Genomic DNA, 17,804 nt, shown 5'->3' with positions numbered 1-17,804 from the left:
ACCACAGGGAGTGTCTGTCTTCCCTGCTCACCTTGCCCCTGGGTGGGGTCTGGGAGTCTCTCTTCATTGGGAGGAGGAAGCTGTCAGCTGTGGTCTTGGACTTCTTTCAAGTTAAGATCTCAAAGCCTTTTATAACTCTCTACAAATGCCAGCTGTGTTCTGTGGGTGTGGACTCCAAACAGCTTGAGAGGTTACATTTCCCTTCATCCTCCTCTCCCTTCCCCTTGTCCCTGAGAACTGTACCCATCCTTAGAGAGGTATGGAACCCTGGGAAAGGTCACATAGCTAGCTGTCAATGGCTAACCTGGGACTAGAACCCAAGAATCTGCATTCCTCGAATCCATCTCCTTTGTCCCGCCTGCCCCATCCCTCCAAATTCATGCCCTCTCCCCACAACCTCCTTGGATTGGCGAGATCTTAACTGCAGCTGTATTTGTTCCAGCCACCTCCCAAGTTCCTGGCTGTAGTAGGTGAGTTCTTCCTTGAGAGCTGTTCTTGCTTAATACTCACAGCTCTCTCCCATCAATAATGAAACTAGTTCCAAGTGTAGACCAACTCTATGTGTAGAGTTGGAGCCCAGAGAGGTGAGGAGACAAGACCCTCAGAGAAAGGGAGGAGAACCGTTAAAGGGAAGGCTGGGAAGAAGGACTTCTCCAGCAGTCAAGGGTAACAGTGAAAATCTAGAATCTTGAGGGGGTAAGACACTGGGGGTCACACTGGATTCGGAGGGGTTGAACTTGGAGAGACACAGATCTGAGAAAGAATCTTTTCCAAGGTTAGCTACTCTGTGCCTGGGACTGCCTACCATGAAAACAGTCTGCCTACATGCCAGGAAGTCATTAGTTTAACTAGCTCAAGTCATCTGATCCAACCTCCTCTTTTTACAGAGGAAGAAACTGAGGCCAAGAGCAAGAAAGGGACTTGCCTAAGGTCACACAGTGTCTTAGTGATAGGGAAGAAAGCCTATGTTCCCATTGGCAAACCTTTGACATATGTGCAAGAGGGGGCTGCTCCCTTTCCCCCTCCATGCATGCCTGAGGACATTTCTTACTTGACCACCCCTCTTCCCAGCAGCCCAGTGGGAGCACTTACTTCCTCCCCTCTATGGGTAAAGTGTGGTGACTCACATGAGGTGTGAGGGTTTCAGTTTGGGCACTCAGTCTCTAAGGTCTCTAAAAGGTTCGCCATCACTGGCCTAGGTGGTAGTGGGAACAATGTTGGACCAAAAGGGAGAAATGGGTAGGAATTTCAGCTCTGTCCCTTCCTAGCTATGTGCTCCTGGGAAAATAAATTCTCACCTGTGCAATGAGGGATCTGGACTAGGTGACCTTTAACCTGATCTGATTGGTGTGATGACCTTCCAACTCTAAATTTTATGTTCCTTGATTTGCTTTTCCTACTCTGCCAGGTCCAGGAGGTAGAGGATGGGGGTGAAAGGGTGGCACTAAAGACAAGAATACAGGGCTTGCTTGATTAGGCAGCAAACTGAACTATACTCCCATGTCCAAACTTAGTGGTCCCCCTTTCCTACCCAGCCAGGACTTTGTTTCTCATCTTACACCTCCCAATGGATCTCCCTGCTCTGCCTACCCTCTGAGTCCTCCTTACTCCCTTACCTCCTTTTAGGGACTGGGATTCTTGAGGAAAAGGTATTGGCCATATTTGGAAAGCTCCTGGTTCCCTGAAGGTGGGGCTCTGGGCAAATTATAGGAGCCAGAGCTAGAAGAGAACTCATAAACTGGCTAAGATCATCCCATTTTACAGATGAGGAAATTGAGATGGTGGGGCAGTATGTGAATTGCCTAAGGTGACACAGAGAATAAGTAGCCTCTCTGAGCCTCAGTTTTCTTCACTGTAAAATGGGGATACTAGCAGTGCCTCTTTCATATGAGACTCAAATAAGAATGTTCATACAACCTTTGTAAATCTTAAGTCAATATATCAATGTTGGTGGTTGTTGTTACCGGCAACTTAGAGAAGTGGATAGAGAGCTTGCTTTGGAGCTAAGAAGACCTGGTTTCAAGTCCCCCCTGGCAATGTGACTCCATGCAAGTGATTTAACCTCTAGGAAACTAAGACTATATTGAGAAGGTCAGCACTGGTAGAGAGACTTTCTTCACCTGGGAGATCCCTATATCAATGAAATCCCAGACTCAATCCTACTGCTGTTATTATATATCTTCTGGGAGAGAGCCCTGATCCAACAGTCAGGAGCCATGGGTGCTAGTCCCAGCTTTGGTGATAATACCAGTGGGTATACTGTGTGACCTTGGGAAAGTCACTTGCCCTCCCTTGTTCCAGTTACTATTTATCATCTAAGAGTTAATGCTCTTTTTCTTCCAAGTTCAATGGCCTTTTCCCAAACATTGGGCTACTTTATGTAAATGGGGGAGAATGGACTAAATGAACTCTAAGGTATTTTGGTTTGGCAGGGACATTCTTCTCTGGTAGAGGCAGTGGGGTTCAGTCAAGGTTCAGTAGGGTTCAGTGGGATTCAGTGGAGAGCAAACACTGGCTTTGGAAACAGAAGACTTGTGTTCCAATTCTATTTCTGACCCCTTGCCTATGTGATCTTAACCACATCAGTTCCCCATTTTGAGCCTCAGTTTCCTCATCTGTAAAATGATCTCTGAGGCCCTTTAGGATTCATTTGATGATCCTAATACCTCCAAGGAGGAAGAAAGCTTTTAAAAAGGCTGTTTTTGAACTTTTTGCTTTGGTAGAGGCAAGCCAGCTCTAAAGCATTTCCTTAGGAAAGCAAAGCCACAGTCACCCCCAGCACCCACTGCTGGACAGGGCATGGGGTGGGGTGCCTGCAGATTGGATTACTAACCAGAAGGGAAGCTGTGTCAACCCCTCTGACTATTTAGTGTGGGAGGGAGGAGAATGGGGAGCATTTCCCATGGTGCCTGGTGACCACAGAAGCTTTGGATAAGCCATGGTGCCCATAGTCAAGGCTCCATCCACTCCCCCTCTTGCAGGATCACATGAATTCCTCCTACTGCAATATTGTCCCCACCCACACCCACACCCTTCCTCAGTTTCATGAGTGGCAGGTGACCCAAATACTAATGATAACATTGGTGTGAGAAGCATCAGGGGAGTGAAGACTTAAGGAAGGGAGGGGACAGAGAACATAGTGATGGGTTATCTTAGGGACCTCCAGCTCCAGTTTCCTCAACTGTAAATTGAGGAGTTTGGCCTGGGTGGCCCCTAAGGTCTCCTCTAGTTCTAGGTCTGCCTCGGAGCTGGTCTGGCACCCAGCACTCCAGAGGAAGCCACCTGTGGGGTTGTATAGATCCAGGGAGACTCTAGCCAAGAGTTCTATAGGGGGAGATGGCATGTATTCTAGTAGGAAGGCCCATGGGGGTGAGTCCATGGAAATAATACCCTGCCAGACATTCCAGAGTCTGAGCCAGAGCCCAACTCTCAACCTCCCCCCTGGGCTTCCTTTCTTCTACTTGGCCCAGGTGGGGGAGGCCATCCCCCCCAGGGGCCAGCAGGAGCCTGATGGGGGTGGGGCTGGACCTCCCCAGCACCCAAGCCCCAAGTGGTTACCTGAAGTTTTGAGAAATCTCTGCTGGGTCTCTCTGCCTCTCCCCAGGCCTAAGGGAAAAGATTCTCCCTATAGAAAAAATAGCACCTGGCTAGTCAAGCTCTAGGGACCATCTCCCATAGCTTTGCCTTCCCCCTCCCCCAACCCACCCCCACTACCCAATGCAAGGAGCAGGCAGAGAGGATTGAGAGGAGAGGAATGAGATCACTGGGTGTGGCCCCACCAAGACTCAGTTTCCCCATCTGGAAAAGGAGAAGGTTAGACAGGCTGAGCTTAAAGAGCTCTTTCCAGCTTTGTCATTAGATGGTTCAGTCTCCTGGCTCCTCTCCCTATCCCGCACCCCCAGCCTGCTGACTCACGTTGCATCAAATCTTAAAGGAGGGGGTGGGGCCAGACAGTGGGACTGGCACCTGCAACTGCGGAGGAAGAGCTGGAGGCTGGGTCCTTGGCCAGCGCCAGGGCAGAGCCTCCCCTTCTCTAGCCCCTGGAGATGGGAGGCAGTGGGGAGACGTTTGGCCCCTTCCTAACTGATCAATACACATTTATTATGGATTTAGAAGGTCAAAAAAGAGGGGAAGCCGGTGTGAGACCGGACAGCAGAGCGTTCCTCAGCCTTTTCCTTCCGACCGCACAGACGCATTGATTTCCCGGCCTGAGCCTCCGTTCCCAAACCCATCACTGATTCCCCTTCCCAGATCTGGCGCCCTTAGCCCTCCCTGATCGTGAGCCTTCCTCCCCAGCAATGGGGCCCCTCGCGGCTCTCTGGACCCTGAGCCGCCATCCTCGGCATGGCCTCCGGGTTTCCCCCTAAGCCCCCCGCTGGTGTATTTAACTCCCGCTTTTCTCTGCCAGATTTCCTCCCCCTTTCCTTGGCGCCATTGAGGGAACAGGAGAAACCTTCCCTCCCATTTTCCCCTGAGGAACGAACTGTCCCGCTCTGAAACGTAACCCAGGCAGGTGTACACACACCCCTCAGCACCGCCTGGATCCTAGCCATCCCTAGCCTGACTCGGCAGCCCCTGAAGGCGCTGTCGCCTCCTCCTGTTAGAACTCGGCATTGACAGCCGCTTCCCATTCATTGTTCTCTCTCTGGGCGACACCATGTGACTGCCCGCCGCGCCTGTGGAAGACCCCACCCAAGAAGGTAATCTATGCTCTTCAGCCTGGCTCGAGCCCCCACCACTATCGCTGCTGCACTTGGAGCCACGGCAGTCCAGCCCCAGCAGCCCGGTAGGTACCAATGCGCAATGTTCCGTTGCCTGGCAACGTTGATGAAGTCCTTGACTACCGCGGGGAGGTGCGGAAGAAAGGAGGAAATTGATGCGTCAGGCAGCAAGTAAATGGGCCAGATCGAGGCTGGACTGCCCTCCCAGAGGCTAGTGAAAGGGAAGGGGGAAGCTAAGCTGCCTTGAATCTTTGTTTTGAGAAGGGGGTGGGTGAAATTCCTCATCCCCATCCCCTAATGGAAAGGGGATATTTCAAATCACTCTTTATTCATCCACTGGGGACAAAACCCAACCAACTCCTAACTCCCATGTTGACTCTGGACACAGGTGTGTGTGCGTTGGGGGGTGGGGGGCTTCCCTGTTCCCTGGACACAGCCTCCAGTTTTTGGTTAGGACAGCCTGAATCAGATCATGTTTTCTCCATCCCCACAGTCTGTGAAGTCAAGGATCCTGTGAGTCCACTGAGAATTCCTTCCCTTCTACCTTGTTGTCTAGGGGCAGATACCTGAACTGGCCTCCTGGGGGCCCATGCACTTTTCACCTTCCCCATGAGGCCTTCCCAGATTTCCCCTCTCCCTTCTGAACTTGTATTTACTCATTCTCAATAGGGATTGATAGTGAAGAGTCAAAATCAACCCCTTCAGTAAAATACTGTATAAGTTCCTTTGGGGTAGGAACTGTTTGGTTTTTTTCCCTTCTTCTGAGTGTGATTTCCAGGATGTAAGGAACTCCTAGTGAGGAAAATCCTTTCCTTTGCAATGTATAAACTTAAAGAGCTACCTTAGAAACAGAGTGATTTGTCCAGGCCCATGTTTCAGAAGTAAAGGATTGAATCCAGGTTTTCTTGACTCCAAGGCCAGCTCTCTCTCCACTAGGTCACATACATACAGTAAATGTTTAATAAATGTTTGTGGAATCGGATTGAAACGGGAGAGAGTAGGGTAAACCCTACAGAGCTGTTCTGCCCGTTCAGAGACTTCCTCATTGTCAGATTCTACTATTAGGAATTCATTCCTTTGCATTTAGCATTACCCTTTCTAAACTCTTGGGGCTACCACAATCTCTTACAACTCAGTGAATGAAGTGACCAGACTTTTATATCTAGACAGGTCAAGCCAGGGCTATAGGAAAGAAGTGGGAAACATGCTGAAAGATGCTTCATGGAAGAGGAATGGGGAAGGGCACAGGCAGCTGGAAAGGTAGGCTGAGGTCTCTGGGACTTTGCCTTGGTCAAATTAGTTCTCTCTGGGCCTCAGTTTCCTCAAAATGTCTCTTCAGGAACTGTGTTCATCTCCCCTGCATAGATTTCCTCTCTTCCTTCAAGACATAGCTGAAGCATCAGCTTCATGAAGTTTCTCCATGAAGTCTTTCCTGTTTTTCCCAACTGTGAATCATTCCCCAATCATATAGCATTTGTCTATTTATTTTCCTTATATTGTTCTGTACACACTCACATATGGACATGTTATCTTCCTTCCTCCTATGCACACATCCCAGAATGTAAGCTCCCTGAGAGTCTACATTATTTTTTTATGTGTGTGTGTGTATGTCCCTGGTGCCTAGTTCTGTGCTTGGCCCACAGTAAAACAAAGATGTTTGTTGATTGATCTGCAAAGATTGGATTCAACGATCTCTAATGATCCTTCTGGAACTGACATTCTATAATAAAGTTGTTTAAAGAACTCTTCCCCCCTTCATAAAGATAAAATAAAAGCCACCCCCCATGTGGAGGGAAACAATTGAACACTCAGCCCCCATGTGACCGGGACAGTGTATACTTGTGTTTTATTGTATTCCAATCATCTCAAGGAAACTACACCTTGACTCAGGATCAGAAAGAAAGAAAAGAAAAATTAAAGGAAAATCCAGGTTTAAATCCCACTTCAAAGCTGATTTAGGCAGAAGAACATCCTGGCCTACCCAGGGAGATGGGGCATGGGCTTGTTCTCCATACTGTGGGTCAGGTTTCCTCCCTGTCCCCAGATGGGCACTGATTAGACTGAGGAAGACTTGGTGATATCCCTGATGCACAGCTCCTGGGAATGAGGTGGGGGGTGGATGCTGAGGGAATTGAGAAGGAACAAGGAGAGGTGGGGTCCCTAGGGTCCTACCCCCATGAGAATTGTCCTTTGCCAAGGTTAGTGGGATGTGTGCCTAAGGGGCATGAGGAAGAGGCCCTCTCCCCCAGGGAAGGAGCAGCAAGGGACCCTGGACACCTGGCCTGGCAAGGTGGACAGGGTATGTGTGTGGCTGGGGGAGGAGGAGTCCTGGCCTTCAAGGCCTGGGAGGGGGGTGAATAAATAAGACACAAATAAATAAATTAATTACATAGCAGCCTAGTTCCCTGGGGGAGGGGAATGTCACTCACTTTGTCCGCTTTTAGAGTAATACTGGCCCTGGAATTCACAGCCCCTTTGAGGCTCTGAGCCCAATTTTGAGGGTTAACTGGCCCCTTCAAGTGACTGCCCCTGAAGTCTCACTGCAATTTGAGCCACCTCTCAGGCCACGATCTGAAGACCCTGGGGCCTGATGGATGAAAGGGATGTGGGGATATGTAGGGAAGGGTTGTCTACCCCAGAGTAGGGCCATGCTGAAGGCTTAGCCGATGGAGCCACCATCCAGACAAAATACATAATGGCAGGGAATGTTAGCCCTGGGGAGGGGAGAAAGGACATTTTGAGTGAGGTGAGGTTCCCTTCCCCGAGTCCAACTGCCAGACTGATGTAGTCACTTGTACCTCCTCCCCCACCCCAAAGGTCCATCTCTAGTTTTTGGGAATGGGAAGGTCAGTTAGTCCATCTCCTTGCCTCTGGGTATGTTCCCCTTCAGTCACCTTAGGACAAGAGCCATGTCTCCTTTCCCTCTGTGGAATTACTAGAGGTCTCCTTGGGATCACTCCATGGATGGCCCCATAGCTCAATGGTTGGGGAGTCTTTCCTTCCACCTAATCTAGGTCCCATTCGTTGTATTGTTGGACCATTTCTCTCAGTTGTTTCTAATGGTCACTGAAGCCAGATGCTCTTTTTGGGGAGCAATTCTGGACATCAAGCATCAAGTTCCCCCAAGAGAAGGCCAAAGGAAAGAAAGTCCAGAAGGCCGAGGGAAAGAAAGGACTGTCGGACAGAGGGCAGCAGATGTGAAGGGAGTTGAGAGCTCTGGAAAGTTACCAAGCCTCACATCTTCTACCACCCAAACAAGGAGGCGAAGGGGGCTGGGGATACATTCTGGGAGGGAGGAGTTTCATCTCCTTGTGCCAGCTCCTCAGGAAGGATATTCCCGTGCCCCCTTCCCCAGTGGGGTGATTCAGGGCAGAGTAGGGTCGGGGGCCAGGGATGGAGCACTTCCTGTGTTCAGTGGCTCTTGGTGCTCTGGGGGCAGTGCCCAACCCCAAGGAGTGGAGAGGGCACCTGCTGGAAGCAGTAGGATCCCGATCTTTGTCATCAGGCCCTATGCCCACATTGGGCAGAGGGTTCTGGGGTGCAACAGCCCCATTCCCTTAAGGTCAGAGTTCCCCTGTTGCCAACCTAAACTTGTACAACAGGGTCAGAGAAAAGGGAAGAGAGGAGGGGGGAGAGTCTTTCTTCCCCAGTCAGGCTTAGGCCCCCTCTGGACTCCCTGCCCTGGAACCAATCCAGGGGGTCAGAAGTCTCCACCGACCTCTCAGTCTTCTCTGGGCCCCCACACTGGAGGTAGGGGGTCTCCCCGGTGCTGGTTTGGAGGGTGACAGCAAATGGATGGGACGGGTGAGTTTGGCCTAGCAGGGCCTTTGGCCTGGGCTGCCCAAATGCCTGGGTCCACCCTGTGGGGCATGAAGCAACATGAAGGGAGCTGGCGATGGGGGAGTAAGTGGGTATGGAGGGGAAAGTCTCCCACAGCCCACCGGAGAATGGCTCCACCTGCCCCTGCCCCCTGGCTCTGTCCTGCCTCCTGGTCCTCTGAGCCCGAGCAAGCTGGGTCCCTCGGACCAGGGGTAGGTGGGGGTGGGGCTCTTGAACGGGAGCAGGAAGGAGCGGACATCCAAGGGAAAGGGAGCACGGATCTCTCTGGGGGTCAGAAGCCACCACTCTCCGAGCTGCTGTGGCTGTTGTAGCTGGGGCTGGGGCTGGGACTGGGGGTCCTGGAGGGGCTCCGAGTTCGGCTGCGGCTCCCGCTGCGGCTGCTGTAGCTGTCCGGGCTGTGGCTGCCACTCCGGCTCCGGCTATAGGAGTGGCTGCTCCAGGAGCTGGAGGAGGAGGAGGAGGAGGAAGGACTGGGCCGGTAGTAGGGGATGGGGCGCTTCCGGGCACTGCAGAGGAAAAGAACACCAGGCTTAGCGGCAGGCCCACCCAGCAGGGCTGCAGTGGCTGAAAACACCTGAGCACTTGGGGAGAGAAGCTGGGGTGCCCGCAGGGAAAAGCCCCGGGACCTCGTGGAGGCAGAGGGACATTCAGTCTGACCGGCCCATTCCTCTGGAGGAAGACGAGGCCACAGAACAGTGGCGGCACTGCCGGGATGCCATTCAAGCTCGGCCCATTGATTCCGGGCCAGGAAGGAGGACTCTTTCTGCAGCACCAGGAGATCTTGGGGAAATGGCCTGGGGGGCCTCTGTCTTATCACCAAGAGGAAATAGGTACGTGCCTCCCTCCCCCTTCCCCTGCTTCCCTCTTAGGTGCTCAGGCTTCCAGAGGCTAGTCTAGAGCCAGGTGCGAGAAAGGAGCGTTTAGAAGGCAGCACCCCACACACCGCAGTTAATACAGGAAAGGATTAGTGAGGGGAGGGGTGGTGAGAATCAGCAAGAGTGACCGCAATGGTCAGAGGGAGTCCCTCTCCCCACTCATGAATGAACGGTTGGGAAAAGACAGGATCACAATTTTGGAACTGGATAGAACCTCAAAGGCTCCCTCATTTTTCAGCTGAGGATACTGAGGCAAAGTTGTCTAGGGTCAGAGTGGGACTAGCTTTTAGCACAATGCCTCAGCACTTAAGATTGTTTGTTGACTGATTACTGAATGGGAGAGGTCAGATTTGAACCCAGAACCTCAGCCTCTTTCTACTTCAGCCCATTGCCTCGGTTGGATTAAGTCACTCTCCTCAGTCTTCAGAGTGAGGCTTGGACCTCGGGAAAAATGGGGAGTCCTTCATCCAGGAGGGCCACCCACAGGGGACCCAAGTCCTAATCGGTTCTAATAAAGCCACTGGCCCTTTCGATTTTAGGGCAGGCTCTGACTCATCCCAGACCTCTGCCTTCAGCCTGAGCCACCTGTTTTCTCCTTGGCATAGACCTAAAGAGAAATCTAGGGGTGAGGCAGGGAGGTGGGCATGGCCTCTGTGGAGCAGGAAAGAAAGGGAGAGCCCTCTGGCTTCCCACCCCGATCCCCCCAGCCCCCAATTCCTAGAGAGAAGCTAGGCAGACAGGTTAGTCTTGTCAGAGGCAGAGACAGACTAAGAGAGCTGAACACCTCACTCAGGGATTTTCCAGGCAGCCCTCAGGGATGGGGGAGGGTCCTGGTGGGAGGTCACCATAGTAACCCAGCGGGTCCCCCCTCCCCATCCTGGCCGCAGCTTCCCTCCAGGTGGAACCTTGAGATGGAAGGGAAAAAGAAGAGGTCAACAGGGAATGGGCCCCTTGGGAGTGAGTGGGAAAAGACTGGCTAACTTCTCCCCATCTCTTCACCCAGAGGATTCTGGGCTTTTCTTTCTCCTATGTGCACTGAGCCTTGAGCTTGGACCTTGGACCCTGGGAGTCTACACCTCAACCCTCCTTCTCAGCACAGAGCTAACACTGGGCTTTGAGCCCTTATCTCTGGCACTAAACCTCAGTTCAGATCCTGACCCTGATCTCCAGCCCCGAGTCCCTGTCCCCAGCTCTGAGCTCTCCATCAGAGAGCCCAGACCCCCAGCAGAAGTCAGTGACCCCAGCCACGAGCCCCCACTCCCTGCTCTGAGGCTCTTGAGGTCAGAAACATCTCCTTTGCCGCTTTCAGGGGCTCCAGGCTCCAGGTCAGATACCCCAAACCCCTGTGTACTGAGCCCATGGCCTTGGCTCCTGCGCCTGCCTCCTGGATCTGGGCCCCGGTGGCTCAGCGAGCTGCCCTCCCACCTCCACCCTTGGCCCCTACCTGGTGATCCGCCTGGGCTCCATGAAACTGGGCGAGTCCCGACGCCGCTTCCGAATGGGTGAATAGCTGCGGGACCGCCGCCGGGGCCTAGTGGCTTCCCCCTCTGGGTGCCTTGTCCGTCCATCACCTTCCTTCTCTCTGAAGTGGAGACAGACTGGAATTAGCTGGAAGCTGCCAACCCTGGGTGCCCGTCTGTTTTCCCCTTGTCACTCTATACTCTACCCCTACTCCTCTCCTCTTTGCTCCTTTCCCTCAGACCCAGGGACACAGAGGCCTCCCCATTTCCAAAGACCCCCAAGCTCCAGGGCCCCAGCTCAGCCTTGTGGCACCCTTGGCATGGCCCTACCAAGCCCTTTCAGTGGGAGTCCTCAGAGATCTGGGCACCCACTGCCTTCTAGGGGCTGCAGCCCTGCCTGACTCCCTACCAGGCAGGGGCTTGCCCTCTGGTTTTCTTCTGGAGAGAAGCAAGGGCAGCCCTCTTCTTCTGGGGGGAGAAGTCCAGGGCCTGGGTCCTAGGGGAGTGCTCCCTCTGGCCCACCATCAGCCACTTTTTCACACTGAAGGATATGCTGCAGGGAATCCTGAGCCTTTTCTAGGAGGCTCAGGAGCAGGGGGTTAGCCCCAAGCCCTAGGAGAGGCTTTAAGCATCTAGTCATATGTCAGAGGAGAAACATGGAGCCCACAGAGGGCAAATTGTTCCTAGGGTCACCCGTCAGCCTTCTGGCTCTCTTTCCTATCCCTCAGTTGGTGATACTACAGGCTGTGGCAGCAAAATCTGCCTGAAGCTGGGAAATTGGTGCCTGGACCAGCCTTATCATTCAGTCTGGACCTCAGTTTCCTCAGCGATAATGGGAGGGGGTTGGGCTCAGTGGCTTTTCAAGTCCCTTAACAGCCTCTGGGATCCATCTCAGCTAAGGGGCATCTGGTGCTCCAGGTTACTCATTTGGGGCAGATGCGTGATCCCGTCTTCTCGGGACCCAATCAGCATATTCCTATCCCCTTCCCTACCAGCATAAAAAGATCCATCCAGAGCTGGAAGGAACCTCAGGGGCCACTGAGGCCAAATGCTTCGTTTTACAGTTGAAGAAACTGAGGCCCATTGAGGTGCAGTGATTTGTTCAAGGCCACGTGCTGAGACTTCAATCCAAATCCTTCGGACTCAGATCCATTTTCTTTCCATTTCACCATGACCGACTTGGGAAATCCAGCCTCATTTGAATATGTCTAAGAAATAGCTGGAACCAGGCTAGACTGTCTGCTTGGTGAAATGTCAAATATGTTCTCAGGTCTAATGAGAAGGGCCTTTTGATCAACCAGTTTCATTCTATCCCATCAGCAATTCAGTTGTCTTTCAGTGAGACTAATTGGGAATTCAGTGGAGGTGTAGGGTGTGTGTGTGTGTGTGTGTGTGCTCACACGTGCACAAGAGAGAGACAGAGAGACAGGGATACACACACAGAGGGAGAGACAGAGACAGGGAAAGAAGAGATAGACAAAGAGAGACAGAAACAGGCAGAGAGAGGAGGAGATAGACAAAGGGGAAGAAAAGAGAGACAGAGAGGAAGGAGAGGAGAGATAGAAAGAGAGAAAGAGGGAGAGAGAGGGGGGAGAAGAGAGAGAAGGGAAGAGAGGGGGAGAGAGGAAAGGAGAGTGAGAAAAGAGGGAGAAAGAAAGGGAGAGAGAAGGAAAAGAGAGAGGAGGAAGAGAGGGAGGGAGAGAGAGAGGGAGGGAGAGAAGGAGAGAGAGCTAGAGAGAGAGAGAGAGAGAGAGAGAGAGAGAGAGAGAGAGAGAGGGGGAGGGAGAGAGAGAGGGAAAGAGAGGGAGAGAGAGAGGGAGAGAGAGAGAGACAGAGACAGAGAGACAGAGAGAGACAGAGAGAGACAGAGAGACAGAGAGAGAGGGAAAGAGAGGGAGAGAGAGAGACAGAGAGGGAGAGAGAGAGACAGAGAGAGACAGAGAGAGACAGAGAGACAGAGAGAGACGGAGAGAGAGGGAAAAAGAGGGAGAGAGAGAGAGAGAGAGAGAGAGAGAGAGAGAGAGAGAGAGAGAGAGAGAGAGAGAGAGAGAGAGGGAAAGAGAGGGAGAGAGAGAGGGAGAGAGAGAGACAGAGAGAGACAGAGAGACAGAGAGAGACAGAGAGAGAGGGAAAAAGAGGGAGAGAGAGAGAGAGAGAGAGAGAGAGAGAGAGAGAGAGAGAGAGAGAGAGAGAGGAGAGGAGAGGGAGAGGGAGAGGGAGAGAGACAGAGAGAGAGAGAGATTGGGAAAAGCCTTATTCGAGACTGAGTGAGGGCACAGCCAGAGTGAGTATAGTCTGGAGGCTGTCTTCAAAGACCATCTGGCCATCCTCCCTTTCCCTTTCCTCCTCCCTCCCACCCATTTTAGAGTTGGGGGAAAGTGCTTTGACCAAGGTCACTTAAGTGGTGCTGGTCAGAAGCTGTATTTGAATCCAGGGCCTCTACCTCCAAATTCTCTTTCCCGGTTAGCAGGTTAGCAGGCAGCCAGAATCCTGACCGAAGCCCTGTCCATGGTGGCAGGCACCTGACCTGAACTGGTCATTTTCTAGAGGAGGTCCAGGGACAAAGGGGTGGAAGGGGCTGCTCAAGGCCACATAACCAGTTAGGGGAGCCCCTTCCTCTTTCGAATCACTGCCCTGCACCGCCCATCCAGGGTCTGGTATGAGGCAATGAATGCCTTCTAAGCCCAAGTTAGGGAAAGAGCTGTTACCTCCTCTATGGGCCTCAGTTTCCTTCTTCGGAAGCTGAGAGGGTTGGTCTAGAGGTCACTCCCACCCCAGGATCTATGATTTCAACTGTGTCGCCTTGGGCCAGTCACTTCTCTCAGGGCCTCAGTTTCCCGGTGTTTAAGATGGAGGGCCGGCCTGGATGGCTTCTGGGGTCCTTTCTAGTCTGGATCTCTACTTGGGCTGGGCTGAGAGCTAGGTGTCAAGGCTAGGCTTGCAGCCACCAGCTTGGGCTCCCGGACTCTACGCCAGCCCTGGTGGGCCGGCCCACAGGCTCTCACTTTTTCCCGGGGGCGCAGTGACTCCGATCTTGGCTGGGTTCCGGACCCGGCTGGTGCGAGGCTCCCGACGCATCCGAGTCACTACTGGAGCCAGCGCGGCTGAGCGATCGCGGCGAGCTCCGGGGAGCCGGGGCGCGGGGCCGCCTGCGCCCCTTACGCCGCGGCGCCGAAGTGGCGGAGCGCGAGCGCCTCCGGTGCTTGGCTTCTCCCGCTACGCTTCCGCAGGCGCCTCCTCCTCCTCCTCCTCCTCCTCCTCCTCCTCCAACTCCTCCTCCTCCTCCTCCTCCTCCTCCTCCTCCTCCAACTCCTCCTCCGGTCGCACCTCCTGCGCCTCCTCCTCCGCCCGTGCCGCCTCGGCCACCCCTAGACGGGGGCTGCGGCGAAGCCGAGCCCGGGCTCCGACCCTCTTTCCCCCGAGGCGGCGTGGTCAGCGCTGGCTCTGCTTTGGTGTGGGCTCGGCCCTCGGGCGAGTTGGGCCTCTGAACAGGGGACACAGAGAGAGAAAGAGAGAGAGGAGACGAGAGACAGGGAGAGAGAGAAGGAGGGGAAGGGAGAGAAGGAGAGATGGACTTTTAAAGAGAACCTCCCGGGACGCGCTGTCGCTCACATCGTCAACGCACGGTGCATTCTGCAAACTACACAGACCCTGCTGCCCTGCCCTGCCCTGCCCTGCCCCTTCTTCCTTCCTTCCTTCTTTCCTTTCTTCCTTTCTTCCTTCCTTCCTTCCTTCCTTTCTTCCTTCCTTCCTGATCACACCTTCTGGGTGGGCCTCCATAAATGCAGCTTCATGCAAGTCTCTTCGCATGCAAAAACACCAAGGAACAGATCGGAGAGAGAGAAGGAGGGGAGGAGGGGAGGGGAGGAGAGGAGAGGGGGGACCAGGTGGGGAGGGGCTGGGGGGGGGGAAGGAGGAGGTGATGAAAGAACGATTAGGGAGCGAGGAAGAGGGGAGAAGGGGGAGACCAGAGCAGGGCAAAGAACCCAAATAGAGAAACTCTTCCACCCCAGGGGGAAAGGATGGGGGGCGGGGGGGGGGGTAAAACAATACAGGAATATCGCAAAGAAATAGACGGTAGGAACAGAAAGGTGGCCATAGAGGGCGAAGGGGGAACAGCATGGATAGAGAGACCAAGAGATATGATGGACCGAGCTAGATGATGGAGAGATGACAGCTCACAGATGGCAAAGGGCTGGGGAAGGAATGGGGAGGGAGGGGGGCGGGACAGGAAAGGGATGGGGAGAACTCAACTGAAAACAGAACCAGAGAAAGAAAGGAAAAAAACCAGAAAATTGAAAAAAACCAAAACCAAAACCAAAAACCACAAATGTCATAGATACTGAAATAAAATATGTCTCTGAACTCCTGGGAAACTGATTTTTTTCCTTTTTGGCCCTGTAGAGAGCTGTTGAGTTGTAAGTAGCTTCTGTCTTTCTTTTTCTCTTTTTTAAAAAATTCTGATTTTAAGTCCCTTTTGGTTACGTCCACTTACCAAAAAAGTGGCATTTCCTCCTTTAGTAGGTAAGGTGTGAAGAGAAGGGAAAAGTGGGGCAACATAAGTTCATCATTAGATTCACAAAAATGCAAGAGAGATAGATAGAGAGAGAGATCAAAATGAACCAACCCGTTGTTTTCTCGACCTTGGCCTTGCCATCACCAACGGCTGAGCCACTGACTCAGAAAGGAATAGCTGGTGAATTAGCTCACCTGCATCTTTGCTTTCCTGTTTTTAGGTATGTGTAGATAGATTTGGAAACCGAGTTAGGAAACAGGTTGGACAGGGATCACCTTGGATTTTTGGAAGCTAAAACAAAGGCTGGGAGCAAAAGAAATAAATCAAAAAGGAAAAGGCTACATGTGCTCATTAGTATTCTGCTGAGCTGCCTTTAGCAGAGATCAATGGAGGATCCTGGAAGAGGCGACAGAAGCCTTGGAAAGAGCCACTGGAAGGGGCTGGGTGGAGGGCATGGGAGGGCCTCAGTGGGCTCTTGCCTCAATTTCCTTCTATCATTGACACCACCTTTTAGGGTCCTCGAATGGGGATGGGGAGATGGAGGGGAAGATAGGAAATAGGTCTGTGAGGAAGGTCCAACCCTGAAACAATTGCCTTGGCAAATGCCAGGAGGTTTCTGGGGAAGACCTGGCTTCCTGGGCGTGACATAAGGCTCTCTAGGGGGTCAGTGATGAAGCGTGTCTATCTGCAAGGCTGTTTAGGACCCTTGGGTTAGGAGAGGAGGATTTGCCCTTATCTTCCTCTTGGCCAGAAATTGACTTGACCTTAATTGAGGCCATTCCAAGGGATCCATACTAAAGGGTAGTCAGATCTTCCCTTCCTGCAGATTCTGAGACCTAAGCTTTGGTGGAGATCCACTGACTGGTAACCTAAGCAACCAATAGGCACAAAGCAAAGAGAGGGATGAAGCCAGCTTCTCCAAGGTGGGCAGCACTGGGAAGGCTCAGACCTGGGAACCAGGGGAACATCCTCTCTGGAAGGCAGTGCCTTTGGATGAAAAGAGGGCAGAGGAGGCAGAGGGACAAGCTGTTTGCTTGATCCTAACCTATGTCCATTTCCCACCATTAGTGCCATTCTCAATCTCTCCCTAAGCTTAGTTTCAGTGTCATGACGTACTAAAGCAAAGCAGCTGGAATGGCTCCTCACTAGCATGTGAATCCAACACACATAACCAGTCTGGCTCATCACCCTGAAGAACCATCTTAATTGTACCCCTTTAGATATCCAGAACCCTACTTTCCTTGATTCCCCAGGGTCTAAATTCTCTAATACCTGTCACCTTCCTCAGCAGCATCCAACACTCTCTCCCAGATCTAGGCTGGGGAGGTCAGGAGGCCTAGGCTCTGGTTTCATCCCTGTCATCAATCCACCTCATACCTTGGGCCTCAGTTTCCAGGATCTGTGAAATGGGGAGAATTATCCCTGACTTCATCCCAGTCTCCCAAGACATGTCATGAAAATAAAATAAATAGCTAAAAGATGGGGTACAGCTTTGGAGGGGAAAAAAACAACCTGCAGAAATACATGGAGACAGTAAATCTACTTGTCAAACTTAGGACCCACCTCCTCTAGGAAGCTTCCTTTGATTAATATTTGTGTCACCAGTACCTAGCACTATACTTGGCACATGTTTAACAAATACTCATTAAATGATCCATTACTCCATTGATCTCTCACTGCCCTGATCTCTCGTGGTGCATAAATTATTCAACTTGGCCTCTGAGTGACATTTTTCTCCTTGTGAGCAGGGACTGTGTCTCCTTCTCCTGTCTCCCTGAAAGTGCTGCCTAACTTGAGAGGGGGGTATACAGGAGCCGGTCTTTCAGGACATGAAACTCAAAAACTTAGAGCCAGCCAAGGACCTATTTTCCAACCCCCTCTCTGGCCAGTGCTTGAGTCTCCACTTACATCAAATCATTCAGACATTGTCCATTTCTTCCTACCTTGAAAGCCACCTAGAGTTAAGTTCCACTCAGATCTATGCACCCTCTAACCACCCTTTTCTTCTCCCCAAGCACCACCTCTCCATCCTACCCCAGGATGGAGAAGAATATGAAGAGGGCTCCATCTGGTCCAAAAGCTGGTTTCCCTACTGACCACATCCTCTGCTCTTGAACTTGAAAGATGGTGGGGAATAGGGAGGAGAAACTTCGAGATCCTGGGGAAAGGGATGGTTAACCCTAAAAGGTTAACTGAAGATAACAGAAAAGCAATCCAGGGAACTGGAAGTCAATAAAGTGGATTACTAATAGATTAGGAAGAGCTTTGTTGGTTTAAGTGGAAGAAATATAAAAGAGTCAAGTCTACTTTCTAGCTGGGGCCAGAGGTTCTTGTTCTTTCTTTATCACACTAATTAACTGGGTATGGCTGAGAAAGTAACCTAATCTCTCTG

The 17,804-nt window shown here is 52.1% G+C and overlaps 1 protein-coding gene across 2 annotated transcripts in view; it reads right to left on the bottom strand.

The window, feature by feature from the left end:
• Nucleotides 1-6,541: 6,541 nt before the first annotated feature.
• Nucleotides 6,542-17,804, bottom strand: part of SRRM3 (serine/arginine repetitive matrix 3) — a 110,364-nt gene continuing 99,101 nt past the window's right edge. For both annotated transcript variants that reach the window (XM_056819795.1, XM_007485990.2), the window contains 3 exons: nucleotides 13,902-14,380; nucleotides 10,881-11,018; nucleotides 6,542-9,067 (listed from right to left, as the gene is read on the bottom strand). In XM_056819795.1, coding sequence (XP_056675773.1) covers nucleotides 8,833-9,067; nucleotides 10,881-11,018; nucleotides 13,902-14,380 — 852 coding nt within the window. In that variant the 3' untranslated portion in view covers nucleotides 6,542-8,832. The remainder of the gene's footprint in view (nucleotides 9,068-10,880; nucleotides 11,019-13,901; nucleotides 14,381-17,804) is intronic.

This window comes from Monodelphis domestica, chromosome 2 (assembly GCF_027887165.1).
Source record: "Monodelphis domestica isolate mMonDom1 chromosome 2, mMonDom1.pri, whole genome shotgun sequence".
NCBI classification, from domain to species: Eukaryota; Metazoa; Chordata; class Mammalia; order Didelphimorphia; family Didelphidae; genus Monodelphis; species Monodelphis domestica.
The sequence above is the reverse complement of the archived record's forward strand: the minus strand, read 5'-3'. Positions and strand labels throughout refer to the sequence as shown.